The following is a 26,283-nucleotide window of genomic DNA, read 5'->3' as shown; positions in this document are numbered from 1 at the left end:
AGGCACATAAAAGTCAGTGTAAGAAAAATTCTTGAGTAAAAAGTCAGTGAGTATGATATTAGCCATTTTATAGTTCTGTAATACAAAATTATCTAAGATGAATCTGAGAAGCCTCCCATAAAGATATCCAAATATTTTCTAAAAATAGCAAAACTATTCATTGGTTATTGTCATAGTAATCACTAGTTCAGGAAATTCAAAGGAAATTCTATAATTTTAAATATTTCCTAAACTGAAATTTATTAAACTATCAGACTATTGCCCTATTTGTGGAAATGCTATGCTGAATAAAAGGAATTATCTGGGAAATAAAATAAAATTAAAATAATATTTTCATATTTTATTTTATTCAAGTTACTATCTAGGTATAGTAAATAACTTAAAATTTGTTAAAAGACAGATTTGTGTTTTAAAAATTAGAAATACTGATGGTTAATGTGAAATTGGAGAAATCCTTCACTTTGAAATGATACTCTATGAGAAGTTTTTGAAATTAAAAAACAATAGTATAAAGTAAAATAATAGCACCAAAACCCACCACAAATGTATCTAAGGCTGACCTACTGGTCTCGATGTTTTTTCCCAAGGTGGTCTAGCAAAGAATGAAGATGAACAGCCTTGTTTTTCAAAGGCAAATGTTTAACAACCTCATCCATACAGACACTATCTTTTACAGACACTGTATTTTAAGTTGACAGAGTATTTCATATTGCATACAATACATAAGTGACAAATTTCATTTTGTAGATGTATTATATTTTGAAACTTATAAGGTGGTTCTAAAACTGACAAACACCCCAAACCATATAAAACAAAATGCTAATATCACTGAGTAAAGAATGCCAAATTTATTGCCTCATCTGATGTTTATCAGAATTTATGAGTAGGATAAAAATGTATCATAGTCTATTGCAGGAAATAGTTATTAAGTTGAAGACAATTTCCATGATTCTGGTTTTTTTTTGAAAATACAAAATGCCAAATAGCTAATTGCTTAATAATTTTCCAGAGTATCAATAATTTATTGATAATAGCACAAATAATTTTACTCAAAAGTGTGAATAAGGATAGAAACCTATCATTCTTTCTCTGTCAAGGATATCCATTGAATCACTCAATTTTACTTTTTCCTCATCCCGAATACTTCCTAAAGTATTAAGATGGTATACTTAATAGAGGAACTTCTGAGATCTACCTTCTGCTTATATTTTTGGACTTGGCTTTCCTTGAAATTACTGCTGAGGAAACGATGTATTAGTTATGGATCTTCCTCTGCCCAGGGTCGTGTTGATTCCCATTTATATGTTTGGTTTATGCTGTTTCTTCTGCCCAGAAATCCTATGAATGCCATTTTCACTTAACAAAATTTGACTTAAAACTCAGTCCAGGGGAGCACCTGAGTAGCTCAGTCATTAAGTGTCTGCCTTGGGCTCAGGTCATGATCCCAGGGTCCTGGGATCAAGCCCCACATCTGGTTCCAGCCCCTCATCAGGCTCCCTGCTCCACCGGAATCCTGCTTCTCTCTCTCTCCCACTCTCCCTGCTTGTGTTCCTGCTATGTCTCTCTCTGTCAAATAAATAAATAAATCATAAAAAAGAAAAAAAAAAAAAACATCTCAGTCCAGGAGTGTGTGTAGTGTCCCCAGGACACTCCCGCTTCCAGAGATCAGCTGGAAAGACTTGAAGGAGTCAGCACACAGGTGTACTTACCACAGAGGTGTAGTACAGTGCTGCAGTAAAGATACACGGCTGGATCACGTGCAAAAAAGGCACAGTGTCTGGAGGGACTCATGTGTTTTTTTTTTTTTTTTCCCCTCTCTCCATCCCATGTGGTGTCCACAGGGAATCCTCTTCCTCCAGTAATGAAATGCAGCAACATGTAAACAGCGTCTCTGCCCAGGGAAACATGTTAGAGATGTAGCTGGGGACTGGTCATGCAGGCACCCTCTGCCTTGAATGTATGAACACAGACTTCGAGAAGAAAAGAAGGTGTTTAGCATAAAGTATATTGTTTGCACAGCACATATTGTGTGAACCTTTATTAGTTAACTACTGACTGGGGGTGGGGGGCAAGTTTCTAAATGCCATCCAAGGGCCAATACTTTAAGCAGGTCCTTCTAAACATAGCAGTCTCAGGCCTGCAGTGGTACCTTCTCCCCTGCACCAAGAAATAGTCCCTAAGGACTCTGGCTCTGATTCCTGGAAAGGTAGGTGCTGATCTTCAGTGACCCCATGCCTAGATATATGTTTCCTAGTGTTTCTTACTTTGGAATACCATTACCAGTATGTTTAGCTTCTCTCCCATTTTATCAGGGGTAATACATGAAGCTCTGCACATGAAACTTGGGAAATAGTAGGCACTTAGAAAAGCTTGTTGAAAGTCAAATAATGAACCATCAAGTCCCTTTCCTTTAAACTAAGGTTTAAAGTCTTATATAGCTCTCCCTTTTCCCAATCTTTTTTTCCTTCCTGAACAATTTATTCCTACATTAAGTAAGGCTGAGCAAAGTGTGTGTCCCCATGTGAGGTAGAAAGGAAGCAGGTTGAGCTATGGTGGACCAAACCTGGAGTTAGAGCTGTGTGGAGTGTGGAGGGACCCCAGGGGAGGAGTAGAACAACCCAAGATGTTGGAGCCCAAGTATGGTGAGGAAGGCGTCCCTGTGGAGAGGCAACCCAGCATGTTGTGTCAGAGCCTAGAGGGGTGATGGCAGCAGCCACACAAAGGGAGGCTAAAGACAGGATTTCAGTTCTTGCGGGGGATGACCACATGGGAGTGGACAGTGGCAGCAGTGTCCCCCAGAAAGTACTGGAGGCTACATATAGAGAAGAGAGGCAGCCATAGGTGATTAGTTGCATAAAAGAAGAACAGTAAGTAAGTGAACATATGTAGGATAAGGAGAAACAGGACTCTCATTGTCAAAAAAATACTACAGTTATGGAAAGGAAAATATTAGGGTTGGGTTAGGAGTAGCAGGGTAAACACATGGTTCTTAAGATGGAGAGAGAGAGAGAGACAGGAAGGCAGAGATAGAACGATAGATGATATTTACATAATATTTAAATTATATGTTTATAATTTATAAATTATAACAAGCTACGTAGGTATTGCTATTCTCTGTGGTCTTAATATATGAGCAAAGGAGAATTTTATATATTTTAAAACATTTTAACCCGACCGTCCACTGGTTGTTGGCTGAAAACGTATTCCTTTGAGAGGGAAGTTCCTGAGTAAACAGAATATGAGCCCCACGGAAATGCATTATCGCTCTTCATCACTAACAGGTTCTCAAAGATTTTCATTTTCCCCTTTTCAAGATTAATTTACTGGATCTAAGAGAATTGGAAGTGAAATTTCAGATCAAGAACACAATATGAATGTCCAAATGTTTAATATCAAAAAATAAATTTCCAGAAGATCTGGAACTGTGATGTCAGGTCTTCCGATAAACCATTCTATCTCCTGCATATAAAGCTTACTGTACCTGCTGTCTTAACATGCCAGTATGGAAGGGGAGTGGCTTCTTTCCCTAAGTGCTTCCTTTGATTTTCCCTTCTCCTAGCCTTATTCTCTCAGTCACTGTGCTCAGAATTGGTGTCACCTTTTTTTTTTTCTTTCTTTAGACTTCCAATGTCAAATAATCACACATACTACATTTTTTCCCCCTCACAAATGGTCTTATGTCCACCCTTCATTTACTTTTTTTTTTATACCCTTTATTTGGAGTAGATTTTTTTTTTTTTCCTGTCAGTTTCTTCTCTTTTGGCTTTCTCCTACACATGACTATCATAAATCAAAGCCTATTTGTTATTTCCTCCTTAATCAGTTACAGAAATTGACAACAGTCTGAGGGAGTAGGAGCAATGTTAGAACTTCTTTCTCCTCAAACTTCAGAATTTATTTTTCCATACACGCAAGGCCTGCTTCCCTCATAGCAGCTTCACCTCATATCATACATTGTCCAAATTTCTCTTTTCAGAAAGTTCATATTTTATAAAATGTTTTAAATATTTTTTAAATGTTATGTAATTATTTATACCCCATTCTTAATGTGATTATCTTTGCTAGGATAAAAAAAGCTGAGCTTTACAAATTTCTTTATTCAGAATACAATTCATGTTTCCAAATAAGAAAGGATGTAGAAAATTAGACACATATAGACACATCGAACGCAATTACTTGATAAGCATTCCAAGTGTATTGCTCTTCCCAAATCTATATGCACAGGACTCTTCTCAGTCAGTGGGAGTTCTGCCCCACAAAGTCTTCACACAAGAGAAAAAAAAGAATTTAAACATAAATAAGTAGAACAAACTTTATTAAACTCTCTCATTAAGTATTTACCTGAGGGACTCGAACAGCTGCAATGTAAAACCTGTTTAATAACCCTCTATTAAATAATTTTCTTTATTTAAATTAATATTCAGCACAGGTTAAATTGTAAACAAGTAAGATTTACATAATATCAGTTTCTAAAAGGAAGGTAAGGCAGGGATCTTCTATTAACCAAATATTTTAAAGAATTACATTGTTCTGCTTTTTTTTTTACACTCCACTATTTTGGGTGATTTATTAAAGCCAACTACATAATTATGTATAGAAATAATGAAGCAAATATACTTGCGTATCAGAGTGGCTTGCTAGAGCATATCAAGCAGTTTTTAAAAAAGTAAACAGGCAAATTAATTGCCAGTTTGCTCACAGAATGTGGCTTCTTAAATGATGAAAACTTTATAGACTTCTTCAAGATTTTCAACAACCATAAACTATTTGGAGTAATTTATCTTCTTCGCCAACATTAGTAGCATATGCAAGAATTTACTTTTCTCTAGTTTTAAAAAAGAAGGCTTTTATTTCTTCGGAACGCTCACTGTTTCTTTCTTGTTTGTAGTCACAGTTCTTACTTTATGGCTCTGGAATTATTCCATAGCAATTAATGCCAAAGTTATAAATATGATAATGAGTCCAAGAATCTAATTTATATGTTTCCTCTTCCCTCTTTTTCCATCTCTAACAAACAAGCGGTTTCTCAGGATAAAATATTTAGGGAAAATATCTTGAAATCAAACTCACAAGTAAGTTTACTTTTGGATTAAAAGATATTTACATGTTCTGTTCTTTCCATCCCAGGTGTTCAAGCTCCCTGAGGGCAGCTGATCTTGAATAGCTTGGGTCATTGCTCACATACAATGTGGTGCTTTCACACATTGTAAGTGACTGATAATAGCAATGTGTTAAAAACTGGTTTTTCCCCTCTAATTTGTGCCCTGCCTTTCTTGATCATAGGAACAACATGTTCATCACCAACCAACTGTAATTTCATAAAAATTTTAGCAACAAAGATACATTTTTTTAAGATTTTATTTATTTATTTGAAAGAGAGAGAGACAGCAAGAGAGGGACTACAAGCAGGGGGAAGTGGGAGAGGGAGAAGGAGGCTTCCCGCCAAGCAGGAAGCCTGATGCGGACTCAATCCCAGCACCTTCAGCTCCTGACCTGAGCCCAAGGCAGATGCTTAACAACTGAGCCACCTAGGCAACCCCTCCAATACATTCTTTATATTAAAAACAATCACTATGCCTCTTTATGATGACAAGCATCCCATGAGGTGGAATTGAAGCCATAACATCATGGCTAGATTTTGTACATGTGTTTACGAAATGTATTAGCTGACAGAGTTCCAAACACATAGGATGTGACAGGGTCCCTGAGCAGCACTGTGGGAACATGGAAAGTCAAGTCCATTTCATTATATAAAATATATTTAAGATGTTCTGTATATGAGGAATAAAGTCCCTGAAAATGGGTTATTTTTAATAGGAGATGTTCAAGGTCTGAAACTTAAAAGGGGGAAGATCCTTTGAAGAGGACTTTGAAAAGGACTTTGCAGTATTAATAAATGGAAAAAAGAAGTTAAAAAATAAGTTAAGCATAGGTTGCCAACCTATCTTTTTAATAGTTGTCCAAAAAAAGACATGGGGTCATTGCCCTTTCCCCGATGACCATATTCCAGGGATACGGTGAGGTATTTGAAATCTCAAGTATGTTTTCAGCATTTAACTAGCCTTACCTATTCTGTGACTTTCTCATATCTTCCATACCTTACTAGTATGTCAGATTTTATTTTTATTTTCCCAGGCAACAAAATAAACTTAAAAAAAAAAAAAAAAGATAGCTTGTGTACTTCTGATGAACAGATGATCCAGACCAAACCAAAATTTACTTTGGATAAAGTACATTTGCCAAACACAAAATAATATGAAACCTAGAAAGTGAATAAAAATGAACTCTATATATCTTGTGATCAGATATTTTAGGGTGAAAATGTTGATTTTTTCCCTTGATATTTAACAGTATAAACAAATATTTTTCAAAAAATTAATAGAACTTAATCAAGATTTATTGCATATCATTTTAATTCCTAGCTAAAAGTTTTGTTTATTTTACAAGTTGATTGAATTCTTTCTTGACATAGGATTTGTTTCTTTAATAAAGATGATACTATATTTTTTAAAAAACCTAATACACGGTTATTAGGAAATAGGTGAATGTTCAAAAGATACAAACTTCCAGTTATGAGATATAAAAATGACTGGGATGTAATGCACAGTATGATGACTGTAGTTAGCATCTTTCAAATATACAATTCAGTATTGTTAAGAAAGTGCATCTTAAAATTCTCGTCACAAGAAAAAGATGTGGTATGTGTGGTGATGGGCTTTAACTAAACCTATTATAGTAATCATTTAGCAATATATACATGTGCCAAATCATTATTCTATACAGCTAAATGAATATAGTTGACCTCTCAAAGACGTGCCATAGGGGATGAGTAACACAGTATGCACCTGTCTGCAGCTTCATCACCAGTATGAAAGACAAGAACAAATGGACAAAGAGATTTTGTTGTTGGAGATACTAGTGTGTTTATAGAACTAAAAGGATATGTGATTTAGAATCGGAAGGCCTGGGAATGAGTCAGCTTCTGCCACTCAGTTATATGATATAATCTTGGAAAATCATTTAACCTTCCTGATTTGGGTAAAATAAGCATAAGAATAATACATCACAGACCTTTTTGAGAACCAACTATAGTGAACCTACCAAGAAAACACTTTTTACACAGGAATACAAATGCAGATCATTTGTCTCATTGTTAAGGTAATTTGTTTTCCATTGTACATCTTGGTAGAAAAATCAGCGTGATACTCTATGAATCGTTTGGAGCGTAACAATAATAATCTATAATGGGGAAAAAGTGAATATTGACTATCTAATGAGAGCATCCAGTCCTTTAACAAATGGTCACTTTATTTCTACTGTGTGCCAAGTACAATGGCAGATCCTGAGGATACAGAGATAAAAGACCATTGCCTTCTCTCAAAGAACTTATAGTCTGTTGGCTAAGAGAAAGAAGGAGACACACTCCTCTTCGAGGTTGTTACAGTTTCTGATGGAGCACATGAAATAGACATAATAATAAAATAATAGACATAATTTAGAAGTCGGTCCTAGAGACTGTGACTCAAGGTGAATACTTGAGAGCTATGAGAAAGAGAGGTGTGAACCAAGACCCCGAAATCAAGATAAAACACCCGAAATTCTGCAAACGAAAAATAGTTGAACAAGACAGTGAAGTAAGCTAATTTAAGGCAGCATGAGATGAGGCTTAAAGGGTAGAAGAAATTGAGATCCTGAAGGCTTCTGCATTCTCTGCTGAGGAGTGATTTCTGAAAAAGAGGTAAGACTATCGAAATGGGGAGTGATGTGATTATATTTTCAAAAAAACACACTCTAAATCAAAGGCATACAGATTGCAAAAGGAGAAATACAACTGGCATGATTGTCTACATAGAAAACCCAAGAACTAATAAGGAGGTTCAACAAAATTGCAGGTACATGATCAACATACAAAACCCAACTTGGGTTTCCATATGGAAACCGAGATTTTAAAAAACGCACAATACTATTTATTTATAATTCCTCCAAAGAAAATGAAATTGTTAGTATATACCTCATAAAATGTATATGGTATTTGTATCCTGAAAATTGCAAAAAGCTGATGGAAGAAAAGGAGCTAAATAAATGGAGAGATGTATAGTGATCATGGATTGAAAGAATCAGCATAGGAAACATGTCCATTCCCCCATATTAATTTATAGGTGTAATGCAGTGTTTATTTAAACCCTACAAGATTTTTTATAGACATGGGTATGTTTACTCTAAAATGTAGATAGAGGGCCACCTGGGTGACTTAGTGGGTTGAGCATCCAACTCTTGATCTCAGCTCTGGTCTTGATCTCAGGGTTGTGAATTCAAGCGTCATATTGGGCTCCACACTGGATGTGGAGTCTACTTAAAAATAAATAAATAAAATGTATTTGGAAAGGCAAGGGCCTAGAAAAACTTAGTTTTGAAAAAGAATAATAAAGTGGAAGGAAAAATTATAGTTGATGTTAAGCATTACTAGATAGCCTCAGTAATCAAGAAAGTATGGTTTTAGTGAGGAGATAGACAATATCACTGGAACAAAAAATAACCTAAAAATAAACTGCCAAAATATACCCAACTAATTTTTCTTAAAGATTTTATTTGTTTATTTGAGAGAGAGAGAGAGAGAGAATGAGAGGAGAGGGTCAGAGGGAGAAGCAGACTCCCTGCCGAGCAGGGAGCCCGATGCAGGACTTGATACTGGGACTCCAGGATCATGACCTGGGCCAGAGGCAGACGCCTAACTGAGTGAGCCACCCAGGTGCCCCTTACCCAGATAATTTTTGACAAGGATGCAAAAGTAATTCAATATAGGAAGGATAAGATTTTCAACAAATGGTGCTGAAGCAAATCCAAAAAAATAAAATGGGCCTTGACCTGAACCTCATACCTTATACAAAAATTAACTCAAAATAGACTTATGTTTAACATGTAAAACTATAACATATTTAGGGAAAAAGAAAACAGGCAAAATCTTTGGGACAAAGGACTAGGCAGAGTTAGATTTGACACCAACACCATGATCCATATAAGGAAGAATTGACAATTTGGACCTCATCAGAATTAAAAACTTCTGCTTTGCAAAATGTCCTGTGAGGAGGATGAAAAGACAAGTTACAGACTTGGAAAAATATTTGCAAGGGACATATATGACAAAGGACCATTATTTAGAATACATTAACAGCTCTCAAAAGTCAACAGTAAAAAGCAAACAAGTCAATTAAGAACTGAGCAGATAGGAACATGCATTTTGCCGAAGAATATACAGATGGTAAATATGTGCATAAAGATATATTCAACAAAATTAGCCATTAGGTAAATGGTAAATGCAAATTAAAACCAAACGAGATGTCACAACACACTATCAGAAAGGCTCAAACAAAAAGTGGTGATAATGCCAAATGTCGGCAAGGATGCTGAGAAACCAGGTAACTTAGAGTTTACCAGTGGGATATACAGCCATTCTGGAAAAGATTATTGAAGCCTTTCACAAAACTAAACATACACTTGTCATAAACCTAGGAGTTATGCTCTTGGGTAGTTATCTCAAAGAAAGGAAAATTGATGTTCACACAGTAACCTGTACATGAATGCTCATAACAGCTTTATTCATAAAAGCCCAAAACTGGAACCTCTCCAAATCTCCTTCAGTGAGAGAATGCATAATCAAAGTGTGGTACTAGTCAGCAATAAAAAGAAATGAACTGTTGCTACATTCAACAATGTGGCTAGATCTCAACTAATTCTACTGAGTAAAATAAGACAAATTGAAAAGTTTATTCTGCATGAATCCTTCTATATAATATTTATGAATTGATGAACTATAAAGAAGAACAGATTAGTAGTTGACAAGGGATAGGGAAGGGAGTGGGGAGGGAGATGACTATAAAAGGGGATCCTCATGGTGGAAATCTTTTACTTAGATGCTTACTGTGATAGTGGCCACATAAATATATACGTGTGAGGAAAATTATATAACATGCAAAAATTAGTGTATGTAAAACAGGTTAAATCTGACTAAGGTCAGTGGATTGCACCAAGATGTCAATTTCCTGGTTGTGATATTGTACCGTAATATGCAAAATGTTAACTTTGGGGGAAACTAGGTGATTGGTATAAGGGATCTCTTCTTTCTCACAATTGCATGTGAATCTATAATTATCTCAAAATAGTTTTTTAAAAATCACTGTAGGTACAGTATAAGGATAGATGGGTAATGAGGGTAGAATATACAGGCTTATTTGAGCATTGGATGAGTGTGTGTATTTTGAGGGGATGGTGCAGGGAATTGGTAAAGAACAGGACAGTGTCTGTGGAATGACCATGAGGTCTCTACCTTGGGCTTTATTCATGAGAGAAAACTGAGTAGAGAAGAGAGGTGATGAATTCAATGTTGATCTTGCTGAGTTTATTTTCCATCAACCAAGCAGAGTATATAAAATGGGAATACAAGAAGGAAGCACAGGAATCCCTGAGCAAGAGAAGCATAGAGACTGAGAATGTTCTGCTGAATTTTGCATACATAGCCTTCATATAGCATTTCAATGCACGAATGACTATCAGAGTCACTGCTATATCACAAGGGGACTCTTGAACTCAGATGCGAGAGTAAACACAGAAGTACCTGTGGGAATGTCAAATAAGGGGTTGATAAAATATTCTGCATTTCCATTAGGCATTGAAAGTAAAAAGGAATTGAAATTGAGTACCATTTGTGTGTACCAAATTCTACACTGGCATTCAGGAGAATTATCCTGTTTAATCCTCACAATAGGCTTAAAAAGTTAAGTTTTATTATCTGCAACTTCTAAACAAAAGTTAAGTAATTTGCCAGATGAAACAAAGTCTATGAGTAATTTCTTGGACTAGAATTTGAATCTAGATGGGTTTAGCTTCTAAGCCCACATTCTTTCTGTTGCATCCAGAAGCTTGTAGAGAATGGGGGAGAACAGATCTCAAAGTCTTCTTAAGAATTATGGATTTTCGGGGTGCCTGCGTGGCTCAGTGGGTTAAAGCCTCTGCCTTCGGCTCAAGTCATGATCTCAGGGTCCTGGGATCGAGCCCCGCATCGGGCTCTCTGCTCAGCAGGGAGCCTGCTTCCTTCTCTCTCTCTCTCTCTGCCTGCTTGTGATCTCTGTCTGTCAAATAAATAAATAAAATCTTAAAAAATAAAAAGAATTATGGATTTTCTATTCTTGCTCATTTAAGGGTTTTGTAGAGTTAAACATCTATGTTTATATTTGTTAGTGTTCATCGTCCTGCTTGGAAGTTTTAAAAGCTCTATTTAGCTTGCCTGCCTGGGTCTTTATGGGAGGTCATGCCAGTTTGGCATTGATTGAATATTCATGGCTCTCCATTCTCTGGAGACACCTGTTATGTTGGCACCTTGTTTTCTGGATTAGGAAGGGGTTAATTTTCTTACAGTAATTGTTAAGTAGTCCCTTCTTTATTTTTCAGTTAATATTCTTTTTCATGTATGCAGGCCATATAGACTTGTTAACAAGCATCTTTCACCGCGGCTCATCCAAACAGATAAAACAGCAGGTGTTTTCAGTTCTGTGTTTCCAAACTTTCATGGTGCATTAGCTCTGACTTCATTAACTACTAACATGGGATTCCCTAAACCTCTACTCCAGTAAACAAGTAAACAAAAAATGCCTTCCCATCTCTACAAAAAGTCCTGCACATTAGAAAGTTTGTTTTTCTCTTTCTCTGGTGAGTTTCTGTAGACTCTATTTTTTGTTAGTGTCCTTTTGTTGAGGTATTCCATTTCAGATTTTTAAGGTTAACACATCCTGCCTAAGATCTCTAGGGCTTTAAAGTCAATTCAAGACTATACATCACAGTCTACTTACTTTTCAAACTAAAAACAAAGTAAGCCTTGAAAGGATGACTTTTAGGTAAAAACTAGACCCCCCCCTTAATATAGATGAAGTGTCACTATTTCTAAAGACCTTTATCCTCACTATTATTCAGTAATCGAAATTTCATTTTCAAATTAAATTTCAAAATAAATTTGAGTAGTGTATCTCACATAAATACCAAAAAGGTATGTTTGGTATTTGGAGGGGGGAATTGGGGATGTTTAATGTGACCCGATTTTCCGTTGGGTCACCTCATTTTGATCATTCACCTTTCCAAAGCATCCAGACCTTAGGTGTAAATTTAACTTCTCTCCATTCACGCCATCTAGTGGTTACAAGTGGTATATGTTTGATTTTAAGGACGATTCCTAATGACTGGGGGTGTAGGGGGGCTGGGGTGAGGAGGCGGGGTACACGAAAAACAAAACGGTTGGCCGCGACAATTTCTAGTCTCTTACCCCATCACTTACCCCTCACACGGACACCTTTAACTACTTTAACCATTTTAGAGATGTACAGAGATGCGCAGAGAAAAGGAAGGGGACGCACACTCACAGAGACTCACGCCCCTTGACGCTGACATTTGGAAAGGGGTTCTAAATCCCTCCTGTCATTCTCAAAGGACGAGAAAAGGAGTTGTGGCAAGACCTAGACCGAGGGGGACTGTCTGACTTTTCGGCAAGTTGGATAGATGACATATTAGCTCCTGCAACGTTCACATCTGGTTTGAACAAATAGAGGGAAAAGCACTTAAAAATTCCGCCGCGGGGCTCTGCAGGTCTTGCTACCCAGTAGCCTCCAGAAGACAACCAATTCCTGCGCGTTCCGCTCCGGTCACCCTCCTTCCCAGCTTCTCTCTCTCTCTCTCTTTTTCCTTTTTTTTTTTTTTTTTTTTTTTTCTTTTTTCTTTTTTTTTTTTCCTTTTCCCACGCTCGCCTTGAACCGGGTCCCAGGGAGGCAGAAGCACGGCACCGGTCCCCTTCCTCCTCTCCTCCACCAAACCACCGCAGCCGAGCGCGTGAAGCTTCCCTTTGTTCATCCAGGCTGCTCTCCTCCCCGGCAGATCCACCTGGATGCTCTCCCTCGGTGACATTTTGCGCCGGGGCTGGTGGGTGGCTGGGGTGGAGCGAGAGGAGCCCGAGGGGGCGGGGGCGGAGAAAGGTCAAGCCGAGGGAAAGGCAGGAGACGCCTTTCATAACCTGCGTGGCGGGGCGTGCGCGCGGTTATTTATTTATTTTCTCCTTATTTATTGATCGCACGAGCAGAGCGGCGCGGGGAGCCGGGGGAGATGCAGGACCACCCACTGGCGGGGAAGCAGCCAGCCGCCCTCCCGCGCCCCCGCGCTGCCGAGCGCCTCCTGCCTCTGCGCTCAGGCGATTGCCTGCGCCGGCCCCGGCCCCGGCCCCGGCTCCGGCTCCCGCTCCGGCCCCGCCACGCCACCGCCGCCGCCAGCCCGGCCGCCCCGCAGCCCCGCAGCCCCACAGCCCCGCACCGCCCGGCTCGGGCCCCGGTGACAGCGGCGGCGCAGTAAGCTGGCAGGAGCCAGTCCCCTCCGTTCTCGCCTCCCCCGCACCTTTTGAACTTGTTGCTGCTGCTCGGCTCGCCTGCGCCTGGCTTTTGGAAGGTGAAAAGGAGGAGGGAAGCACAGAGGGATGGGGGAAGGGGAAGAAGAGCTCGCTTGAGCTTTATTTATGCTCTCTGGGCGCATCGGATTCGGCTGCTCGCGAGCTGCTTTCTCTGCTTTTCCCTTTCCGGGTGCACGGCGAGGAGAAAGTCTCTATGCAACTCAGCCCCGGCGCGCACTTTGCCAGGTATGTACCGCGAGCGAGGCGCGTTCTGCGCGGAGGCAGATGCTGCTGCTGCCGCCGCCGCGGCGGCGGCTGCCAGCTCCCGTGTTCTGTAACTGTCACACTGCACCTGAGCTGAACTTGAAAAGAGAGTGAAGGGGCGATTGGGCAAACGCTTTTGGCAGACACAAGGGGTGCTTGCAGACGTGGGGGAGGAGGCTCTGTATTAACGCCCCCCACCGTGCCCACCGCACAGCACCTCCATCTCTGCAAATACGGCCCAAGGAGTAGAGGCGGCGACCGGACTCCCAAAGAGACGTGGGGCAGCGGCTGTGACCACATCTCGGAAGCTGCAACAACAGGTCGCCTTTCTGAGACTCCGTTGGCGGGAAGGGCCACTTGGAAAGGGAAGGTTTGAAAGAGCTAAAAGGGAAGGTGGGAAGGGTTGTCTAATTCACCAAAAGAATACCACTGAGTGACTGCCCTTCGTTTTCTCTATCCTACACAACGCATACTGACCGTACATTATCCGGACTGTGTCAGGGAAAAACCAGACACCTGTTTGAAAAAATTGCTGCGTCTAAAGTCAGCTGTGTACTTATTTGTGCCAGGAGTGGCCTGGTTCACCTGCTGGAAGAGGTTTGGTTAGATTCTGCTGGGCGTGATTGTTAGGACATTGTTTTTTTTTTTTGTTTGTTTTGTTTGTTTGTTTGTTTTGTTTTTTTTTTTCTTATTACTCCAAATTCCTGTGTTTGAGGGAAACTTGCCCTTCTGAGAACTGTGACTTTACCAGGAGCTCTACCGTGGAATAGGAGTGATACTTCCGGACCACATTTCTCAGTGGTATTTTGTTCGACGGGCGGAAGTGAGTGATTGTGGCTACTTTGCCCCACTGTAGAGGCCTGGTTGCCCTTCTTGCCTCCACTTCAAGGAACCATGGCGGCAGGCGTAGCAGCATGGCTGCCCTTTGCCAGGGCAGCAGCCATTGGGTGGATGCCTGTGGCCTCGGGGCCCATGCCAGCTCCCCCAAGGCAGGAGAGAAAAAGAACTCAAGATGCTCTGATTGTGCTCAATGTGAGTGGCACCCGTTTCCAGACATGGCAGGACACCCTGGAACGCTATCCAGACACTCTGCTGGGCAGTTCTGAGAGGGACTTTTTCTACCACCCAGAAACTCAGCAGTATTTTTTTGACCGTGACCCAGACATCTTCCGCCACATTTTGAATTTCTACCGCACCGGGAAGCTCCACTATCCTCGCCATGAGTGCATCTCTGCTTATGATGAAGAATTGGCCTTCTTCGGCCTCATCCCAGAGATCATTGGCGACTGCTGTTACGAGGAGTACAAGGACCGCAGGCGAGAGAACGCGGAGCGTCTACAGGACGACGCCGACACTGACAACACCGGAGAGAGCGCGCTGCCCACCATGACTGCTCGGCAGAGGGTCTGGCGGGCATTCGAGAACCCCCACACCAGCACCATGGCCCTGGTGTTCTACTATGTTACAGGGTTCTTCATTGCCGTCTCAGTCATCGCGAATGTGGTAGAGACAGTGCCATGCGGGTCTAGCCCGGGGCACATTAAAGAACTGCCTTGCGGGGAGCGCTACGCGGTGGCCTTCTTTTGCTTGGATACAGCCTGTGTCATGATCTTCACCGTTGAGTACTTGCTTCGCCTGGCTGCTGCACCTAGTCGTTACCGTTTTGTGCGCAGCGTCATGAGTATCATCGACGTGGTGGCCATCCTGCCTTATTACATTGGGCTGGTGATGACAGACAATGAGGATGTCAGCGGAGCCTTTGTCACGCTCCGGGTCTTCCGGGTCTTCCGGATCTTTAAGTTTTCCCGCCACTCTCAAGGCCTGCGTATCCTGGGGTACACGCTGAAGAGTTGTGCCTCAGAACTGGGCTTCTTGCTCTTCTCGCTCACCATGGCTATCATCATTTTTGCCACGGTCATGTTCTACGCAGAGAAGGGGTCTTCAGCCAGCAAGTTCACCAGCATCCCTGCTGCCTTCTGGTATACCATCGTCACCATGACTACTCTGGGGTAAGTGCCGTCGAGGATGAAATGCGATGGAGGTTGAAGGTATGGGAGGTGATTGTGAGTGGACTCAGTAAGGTTACGTAATTCAGAGGAAATCGCTCTTCTCTTTTCGAAATGGGTTTAGGAAAGCATTATCTAAGTGGTTTTGAGGAACTCTCTATGAAATGGGTATGATACAGCGATTGAAGTGTTTAGGGGATTTGCTGGTAACTGTTGAGTATTGGTGCCTGAGAGTGATAAATACACAAAGAAATTTTAAAATTCCTAAATATGGGAAATATATATATCAATACATGAAGATATGATAATGAACAACACAAAATTGGCACCCACATAAAGGTATGAATATGCATAATATATATTGAAATGCCTAGAAAGTGTTCCAGTGTATTCAAATGAAAAGTTTTCATGTATCTTTGAAGTATTATTTTCATGTAAATAGATACTTTTGGCATTCATTTTTCCTCCAAGAACCATAATTCTTATTTTATAATATTATAAAACACAGATTATAGATATCATTATCCAAGAATTTTATAATATATATATGTACATATTCATATACATGCATTTTCATTTTGGCTGATTATACAGTTTTCGAATATTAGGGCTGAAACTGATCAACTCTACTAAATGAAGTAGAATGATACTTGCAGCATATTTAAGACTAGAGGTTCATAGTTTCAAAATAAGAAGTCAATGACTATTACTCACAGTTTTTTTATTTTAGAAACTACAGATCCCGTCAGGCAATGGGCCTATGACCATTAAATACATGTAGAAGATAGAGCAGTATCTGGTGAGATTGATGTTCACCAGGGGCCAATTGTATGACAGAATTTTGTGCATTCTGATTTCTTTCTATAATTCTTCTGTGTATTCTTTTATTTGGGGGGTAATGGTGTTTTTCAACCAAAGGGGCACGTTTCAAATTAATGTTTTTTCAAAAAATTAATATGAAGGTAGAATTAAGATTTTTTTTAAGTTGGTAGAAAAAAGGGAAAGTGAAATGATTAGTGTTAATCAAACTGCAGAAAAGTAGCATGATTTATATATTACAGGATCTAATAAAATAAAATTGTTAGAGCCTTTTACTTTAATGAGTTCTTAGGTAAGCCAAGTAGTGATGTTAGTGCCCTTTCTTCAGCTTTTTGCTGCTTTTCTTGCATAGTTAATCAGTTCAGTAAGGGTTTGGTAATGGCTGTAGGAAGAAGTTATTCCCAAGGCTGCTTTTTAAAGTTGTTTCTGGCTAATTTAATTGTCTTCTTTAAATGACAATGTGGTTAAAGTCAACTTAATTGTATTAGCCATATTGCATTGAACAGAATTTCTCATATTGTCATATGGCCAACTAATGGAATATTTCATATGTGAAGAATTTTTGGCTAAGTTAATTAAATTGTGCTAAACAAAAGCTAAACACTGCTTGTGATTTTGATTTAGTCTCATGTATTTTTTTAAGATCTACTGGTGCATTAAAAAAAAATGAATTAGTGAAAATTCGTATCCTACTGCTTGTATGTCCTTCTTATCCTGTTGGTAGTTTTGTGACAAATTTTGAAGGTGTAGTATAGGTGCTTTTTTTTTTTTTTACCAAAGAGAATTTTATATGTGTGTGTGGTTTGGAGTCTTGTAGTCTTCTTGTCATATGAAATCTTTGTTAGGGACAATTGGGTAGTGCAAATCACTATCAGGACTTCAGATCAGAAATACTTATGAATAAAAAGAGAATTCTGCTTTAAGAGGAATTAAAGAAACATTAAAAGGAAATACATATGTTTTAAATTTGGTGTCTATGCTGGTGTTCTTCATGAAGTATCAGTGGATCATTTTGATTAAATTTTATTAATTTAATCATTTAATACCATATACTGTGTATATGAGTATCAGTATTAAAATGAATGTTGTTGAGATGCTATGCATTCTGGCCAGAAGTTCTATTCTAGACAAGAGACACTACTATTAAAATTTGTTTCCTGAAATGACTTTAATTTTTTAATTTTATTTTAAAATTTATTTTTGCTTTTAGGAAGAAAAAGAGGAAGTGTTAGCTATCAATTATTTTTTTTTACTGTATAAATAAAATACTTATAAGCATCTACCTTTTGAAATGATTTAAGAAACTAAATCATAATGCCCAAGTCAAATCTATGAAATGGATTTAGTTCATGTGTTCTTATATAAGTAGATTAGAAGAATTAAGTATATACACTTTCTCAAAACTTGGAAGCAAAACACGAGTTACTTTTAAGACTTAAGTTTTACTGAAGCTGAAAATTTTAATTTTGGGGAAATTAAGCTAATTAATGATCTGATGGACTAGAGCAGTCATACTTTTAAGATGTAGAAATGTTGATGCAGTAAAAATGCAATCCATTTATTGAAAAATATATATGAACATTTAAGAAAGTATATGCTTTATAATACAGAGAAATTTCTTAGAAAGACATCTTCAGTTCCTCATTAAAATATAGTTATAATGTATTTTATTTTCCTAGAGAAACAGATTTCTGTTTTAAAGATCCTGCCTTGTTGGTGTCTTTGGTTGCATTGTGACTCACAGCTTTAAGAACAGAAAACATTCAACAAAAGCCATTGCCTGAATTTATTTTTCACTATAGTTTTAAACTTATAAGCTAAAGTGTCAGATCTAAACTTTCTGGAAAATATGCAGTAGCTTGAATTAATATCGAGCTGTTTCTGCTAGATGACCAAGAATTTCCCATTGCCCTTTCTAAGCCCTTTTTACTTGGCTATTATTTTTAATAGAGCTAATATTAATCAATGAATGATAATAGAAGTGAAAATGGAATCCTAAACAGTGGTTATCAAAAATCTAGCTCATGCAAACATCATCTACATGAGAAGAAAAGACAAGAGCTTTGTAATTCAGGACTGGCAGAATTATCTACCTCTCAGGTCCTTTTAAACAATGTTCAGTTGGGTTTTGGTCTGAAGAAATGACCAGGTCTGTCTTAGAACTATTGTGTATTCATCTTATCATCTTTGTGCTCCTTGAAATCTCAAGCATATCACTGTACTGTAACTTAACCATGCTTGTTATATAACTAATTATTTAATTTGCCAATAAAACTAATGCTTTGAAGTATAATTTTAAGCCTACCCATTTCCTGTTAAAGAAACCTTAAAAGTCCAATTAAAAAAAAAATCAGTGAAAGAAAGAATATCAGAAAGATTTTTTAGAAGCGTTTAGACTGAGTAGGCATATATATCTGCTCTTCCTTTTTATCTTTTCTTTCTCTGCATATCTATTCACCTTCACTGGCCCTCAGTACCCTTTTACTCCCCCACCTCCCTCCTTTCCATAATGTGAACTCTAATTGCTTCCTTAAACACCCTTGGGAGGAAAAGAACCTGGAACTCCTCTTTTGTCCTAATGACCTTTGGCAGATAGCATCCAGTTGTTATTTTTCATTCGAGTGGTAGTACTCAAATGGTGCCAGATTTAGGAAATTTTCAAATGTTTGTCAATAATCAAAAGTGACTTTGCAAAAAAATATTTAGTAACTTTACCATTGTACCTCAGGTTCATGACTTGTGAGTAAGAAGCAGTACCAGGTAGCACGTTAAATAATTTGAGGAGCTTGGATGCTAGACAACATCTGCATTTTGGGCACAATTACTTTAGACCCTTGTTTTAAAAACAGAGGTTGTGTTACTCATCACAGAAAACTTAAGAACTTGAGAAGTGTAATTTCTGCGGTCCACCACTTCTTTAATTTTGTAACAGTTGTTTTTATCAAAGTTTTCAGTATGGGAAAGAAAGCCACTACGTGGCATTTCTGTAAAGTTTATGTTTAAAATGCAACTTTATGGGGCGCCTGGGTGGCTCCATTGGTTAAGCGGCTGCCTTGCCTCCGGTCATGATTCCAGGGTCCTGGGATTGAGCCCCACATAGGGCTTCCCACTCAGGAGAAAGCCTGCTTCTCCCTCTACCTCTGCCCACTACTCCCCCTGCTGTGCTTTTTCTATCTGTCAAATAAAGAAAATCTTTTAAAAATATAAAATAAAAGGCTCCTTTATGATTTTAACTACAAAAATTATGTTCTGATTTCTAAATAAATCTAGGGAAAAAGAAGTTCATCTACGGTATACTATCATCAGAAACAAATACAGTAGAATTACTTCTGCACTCTCAGAAAACTCAGTGTAGTTTTCTATTTATAAGACTCTACAAAACTACCTCTATAATATTTCAATTTTAATAGTTTCAATAAATTGCTATTTTAAGAAATAAAAACACAAAATAGTTTTTCATCTCAGTTTTCCGAACAATGTATCCACATCAGTGTGTCCTCTTTTTAGAGTGGCTTGATTGGAGAGGGATGCCATGTATATGTCACATATGTTTTATGTAATGCAGGTATGTTATATATCTCTCATATAACATATAAATATATTAAATATGTTACATGTTATTTATCTTTTAATATATATGTGTTACATGACACATATGTTGTTAAATATATATTCTTAAAAAGAATGAACTCTTAAATATTTTCCTGCTATCAATCACTGTTCTGACTGCATAGCTTTGGGGAATGTTGGGAGTAAGCTTGCAGAATCATTTACATAGAAACTTTTGGTTTACCCAGTTATTATTCAAAATGAGTAGAATTACTTTCCCTTGCATCAGCATCTGCATGTAAATATTGCTAGCATGTTAATCAAATACATCTTTACACAGTGGGAAGTACCAAATTTATCTTTCAGATGAGGAGCCATGCTATTGGTAAAAACTACTTTTATTTTTGCATACTATGTTCATTGTGTGTGTGTGTGTGTGTGTGTGTGTGTTTAAGGGAGAGTGCACGCCATACGATGGGGCAGGGAGGGGCAGAGGAGAGGGAAGCGAGAATCTCAAGCAGGCTCCATGCCCAGGTCAGAGCCCGACTAAAGGCTGGATCTCACCAGAAATCATGACCTGAGCGGAAATCAAGAGTCAGATGCTTAACTGACTGAGCCACCCAGGCTCCCCTCAGACTATGACGTATATTTTTATAAAATTCTTTATAGATCATGTTCATTGTTGGGAGTCGAAAATGAACTTTTAAAGAAATGGAGAGAAATGTGATATGCATTATAGGTAAACAAATCTTAACTGTCTTTGTTTTGTTTTATCATCATTTGAATATAGGTAGTATATGACATGACATACATACCTATTTTTAAATGTGTATATTTGCTTAGCATTTTCCTTTTTTTCTTTAAAATAAATATTTACTTGGTTGCCAAGAAGAGGTGTGTCATGTGTGACATAATAGTGACGTAATTAAATAGCAGCAGCATTTTTTGTTTGTTTCGTGTTTTTACTTATTTTTTTTTCTGAAGACCTTGAAATATTACCTGGGAGTGTGTAATAATAACTAACTGGGGATTACTGCTGATACTATAGGGATAAGAAAGGAATCCGTTCTGTCTTTATTCTATTGACATAATGCATTTCTCTCCTAGTTCTGCTTTTTGGGACTCACACCACGTTTCTCAGTATCACTGCAGGCTCTGCATGTACTTATACAGTCCTGGGCTCTAGTCTCACGGTGCCAGCTGACGTAATAAAAGCATGTGTTCTTGTTCAGGGAACTCTTAGGCCATTTGAAAGCAATCTGGCGTTAACTATTTTACCTGGCCTGATGAGGAAGAAAATAATTCTTTGACTTGAACGACCTAAAAAAGAGTTGGCCTGTGAGTTGATCTTCTGTATCATTCAAAGAACAAGAATGTTGGAAAGAACATTCACCAAAAAGGAAATATTATTTATCCTTCAGAGCTATAATGATGATTTTACTCTTTTTCCCCCCAGTATAAGACTCTTCATGTCTTATACTGTTTTCTAAGCACTTAATACATATATATAGTATATACTATATAGTTTTTTGTATATAGTATATACACACATATATATTTATATATTGTTTATATTTATTTAAATATGTATATGTGTGTATGTATATGACCATTGCTATCCCATTGGCAATAGCTAGATTTGACAGTGTAGGATATAGTTTGGTATTGAAAAAAAACATAGGGGTACAACACCATCTCTACATTTCTGTCCACACTGAGACTGTCCCTTGCTTTAGTGTAGATCCCACTGGAATGTTACCCTTTAGTTTCTTCCTTTGAGAACTAGACTTCAACCATGATCTTCTCCACAAGGCCTTGTCAACCTCCCAGCCTCCATTATCTATAGTTAGGACTTTACTTGACATTAGTAAGTGCTATCTTGTATATAACTTATGGTTTTACTCCTTGCCTTCCTACCTAGATTGAAAGGCTTTTGAAGTATGGGCCTATCCCTTTTGGGGACTTATTACCTACTAGCTCAGTGCCTAAATGCAGAAAAATCTGTATTAAAGCTTTGCAGACCATGGTGTGAAGTGATACCAGTCCGCCATGCAGAGCTCCTTAGCTGTGAACAGTCTCAACACTGGCAATAATTTACTAATCTAATCTTTTGCTTCATTCAGTGTTAGGAAAAATTGGAATTTATTATTTGAGTATTTTGTCTTTGTACTATAATCTACTCTTTTTAGACTTGGGAGAGCTGTGAGACTCCACCGCTCTTTGATCTGTAACTAATCTTCTTCAAAAGTTAGAATTAATGGCTGTCAATGGCTATTTCCTTAATCAGTTTTCTTCCTGGTGAAGGCTGGTAAATTGCAGATGCCTCTGGGAAGCATATGGGGATGACTTACAATGCAAACGAATCAGCACAGAAATGTTCTGCCTTGTCTTTCAACCTCAGTTCTCCCAGTAAACATGAGCTGGCACTTTTTTCTCTTTCCAGGCCCACTCATTTATGCATAAAATGGAATTGTTTAAAAATACTGCACTGTTGTCTATAAATGACACATAAAATAAATGTAGTTGATCAGAAAGATGTTCCTGCTTGAAGCGATTAAAAGGCAGGTATATAAAATGTAAACATACATGTAGATACATAGCCTGGCATGGTGCAGTGCACTTTGCGTTGGGAATTTTGACATGTCTGTTATGTAAAGAAGATCTGAATTATAAAAAGTGTGGGGAGAATAGGGAGTGAATTACCAAGTTAATAAGGAGAAAGAATAACATTGAAAGAGTAGGATGACAGTTGAAATAATGTCAGATTGAATGGAAAGGTTTTGTTCTAAAAGTGAAAGGTCTTGTCTTTTTTGCTCTCATGTGGGCCTGATTCTTCCGTTGTCCTCATTTTCTTCACTTTTAAGAATAACAATAATCATGCTTTTGGAAACCCACAGTTTTACCAGTAGCATATACCCCCAGCAAATCAAAATGTGACTCATAGAGTTCATTTTAATTTAACAGACTTTTGTTGATCACTTACTACCTGTCATTGACCACAGCAGTAAATGTAACTGCCAATTTCCTGACCTTAAGGACCATGTACTCTAGTGGCAGAGGTGGAAAGAAAACTGTATAAATATATAATTCCAGGTAGCAGCTCGTGCTACCAACAAAATAAATGAGGTAAGAGCAAGACTGTTGGCCAACTGAAGGGATGAAGTGAGTTCTGTGACTATCTGGGTAAAGAGCTTTAGATGAGGAGGGATAAGAAGTACGAAGACCTCAAGATTAAGAGGAGCCTTGGTGTACTCCACCTAAGGCCACTGTAATTTAAGCAAGGAAGGGGAGGGGCTTAGTAGCAAATGCTATCTGAAAGGTAGAGGGGACAAGATGATGTGGGATATTGTAGACCATAATAAAGACTTCTGGTTTTATTCAAGACATAATGGGGACACATTCAAGAATTATGAGCATGGTAAAGATAGGATATGATTTTTGTCTTTAAATGAGCGCAAGTTCTGAACATTTAACATTTCTTAAATGGTCATTTTAGCATTAATTTCTTCACCATGTATAAATCCTCATCCTTTGTTAGATTCATTATACTTACCTTAACTTGAAATTTGTATCTACTTATTCATGAGATTTTCCAGAAAAATGGAGTATTTTATAAGAATGCATGATTAAAGTATTCCCAACTGACAAAAATAAACCTAGTTCAAATGAGAAAATGAATTCTACATGTTAGCTGAAAAGACCGAAGTATTTGTCAATAGATATGGAGCTATCTGAGAAATGACTAGGGATTATTATTTATCTTGAATATAGATTTACAGAATTATAGTTGTCAATTCTAATGTTCATGTGCAAGAATGTCATATATACTTTGGATTCTACTTAAAGAATTTTCATTCCTTTTTTTCTTCCCTTCACTTTTCAGTAGGTACATGTATCCCTGGTCAGGTGTTTGGCTGTTTCTGTGAATCTGAAAGAAAAAAAGAGTTTACATGTCTTTAAAAATGCCAGAGGATATGTATTCTTAAACTCAAATTAAATTGGAACCATACATGTAGCAGATGTGTATTTGTGAAAACTTACAGAGGCATTGCTTTGGTAAGAATCATCGTGCTGGAGAGTAAAACATAAACATAAATGGATAATTGGAGAGCACTTGGGTTTGGAAGAACAAGAATTGGATCAACAACATAAAAAAAAAAAAAGTTTGTGTGTGTGTCTCCCAAATGAGCAATTTGTGAAAATATTTGCTAAGTCTAAGGGAAGTCAGTGTGGCATCTCAATTTGGTGTTCTATTCCCATTAGAACCTCTGTCCTTCAGATAATTCTGCATCCTACCCAGTACTTCTATCTGGAGACTTGATTTCTGATGATATAAGCGAGGGTTCATGAGGGTCATCACAAAGGAAAAAGTCCTGGTATTCCCTGTCCTTTGCATGTGGAACGATCATGACAATTACATTCTGATAATTACTAGCCTTCCTTTGTTTTGAATGGGGAACTGGTTTCTTTTCATCTTGATGCAGAAATTGAAACTATGTAAACCTATACCATGTTAATACATTTGGAAAAAGAAAATCCTTATGCATATTGTTTCAGATCTAACTGTGGAACTTTAGTTTCTAGTAGTTCTTACCAAATGTGCTGTTTGGGAATGAAAAGTAAACACATGTATTTGTAGTCTCCTTAACTTAGATCAGCCTAGTAATGCATATTGGACACTACTGGGTCAGGGGAAAAAAAAAAAAACACATATGGACTCTCACAAATGTCTGGTTTTCTGCTTTATTCTAAAAAGTTACTAAAATCATGGAATTTTGATTTGCAGGGATCTTTAGAAATCATCTTGTAGAAACTTCTCAGTTTATACTTGAAAAAACTAGGAAGCAAAATCACAAAGCTAGATAGTGGAAGAATATCAGCTTGATTTCTGGGGATCTTTTGAAGTCTAATACTCTTAGGGCACAATTGACTGAAGTCTTTTTTTCCTCCATATTTCTTTCTCTATTGTATAACCATTAAGGAAAATATTACAAACAAAGCAGAGCAATAAAACCAAGTACTATACACATATATAACTAGTCTATAGCCCCCATTAGATAAAAAATTATATATGTGTGTGTGTGTGTGTGTATATATATGTGTGTGTGTGTGTGTGTGTGTGTGTATTCCCCCGTTATACAATAAATTATACATATATAACTGAACTAGTAATGTAGGTAAACAAGTTCATGCAATAAGTCTCATCTTGTCATTTTTCCCTTGGTCATCTGCTACTTGTTAAATCTTTTTGAAATTAAAGGCAATTATTAAATTGAAGTTTCAACTATGAATTTTAGATGACTAAAGTTATGATTTTGTTAATTTTAATATAGGTGATGTTAAAAGCAGGTCATGAAATCAGTGTCAAGTCATTTGTTTGACTTGCTTTGGTATGAAAAATAGGAATTCAAATTTTAGAATATCAGATGCATTCATAAATTGCCCCAGAAAAATCATGTTATGTTTTCTTCATAAAGTGAAAAGACATGTTAAGGTTCAAATGAAAGAATATTTTTAAATATTTTTCAATTAAACACCATAACAATGAATATATGTTGAGAAGATCATCTCAAACTTTTTTACATAGTATAATTTCACTTTGAAAAACATATAAAAATATTGTCTTAATCCCTGGAATTACTGAAGGGGAATTTTTTAATTCCCTTGAATTTTTTAAAAAAGTTAACATTCTGAAAAATTACGTGGTAACCAGATGTTGCTAGTACTTTGGGAGAAATCTTCAAGATGAAGCCCAATTGATAAATCATAAGAGGACCTTGCATTTCAGTAGCCTGTATTTAAAAGAGCTATATGCTTGAAGAGCTAAGCCAAGATGCATTGCTTTTGTTTTACTCCAGATACACAGAATTTAAGTAATTATCATCTTTATCATGACACACTTCTATCATTCATTCATTCATAGCCCTGTTTATCATTTTATGTGTTTAATAAATTTTAATAATGTGATATGCAAACATAATATATACAGGCAAGAGCCTACCCCCAAACTAAAGCTGTATCATTGATATTAACCTACATCTAAACATTAGCACCTCTTTTTCCCGTTGTGTCCCACTGTCTTTCTCTGCTGGAGATAACTATCATCCTGTATCCTGTATTTATCATTCTTAAAACTGTATTTTTAATTGGGAGATTTTTTAACTTTATGAAAGGCTACTATGTTGCATACAGTCTTTTGGGTTCTTGCATATAATGTATCACCAAGTT

General features: G+C 37.6%; 1 protein-coding gene across 1 annotated transcript in view; it reads left to right on the top strand.

Moving 5' to 3' along the window:
- Positions 1-14,358: 14,358 nt before the first annotated feature.
- Positions 14,359-26,283, top strand: part of KCND2 (potassium voltage-gated channel subfamily D member 2) — a 489,553-nt gene continuing 477,628 nt past the window's right edge. The window contains exon 1 of the mRNA XM_032870642.1: positions 14,359-15,690. Coding sequence (XP_032726533.1) covers positions 14,576-15,690 — 1,115 coding nt within the window. The 5' untranslated portion in view covers positions 14,359-14,575. The remainder of the gene's footprint in view (positions 15,691-26,283) is intronic.

This window comes from Lontra canadensis, unplaced genomic scaffold, assembly GCF_010015895.1.
Source record: "Lontra canadensis isolate GAN:19392208 unplaced genomic scaffold, GSC_riverotter_1.0 scaffold2, whole genome shotgun sequence".
Taxonomy (NCBI): domain Eukaryota; kingdom Metazoa; phylum Chordata; class Mammalia; order Carnivora; family Mustelidae; genus Lontra; species Lontra canadensis.
Note: the sequence above shows the minus strand (reverse complement) of the source record. Positions and strands in the feature narration are given on the sequence as shown.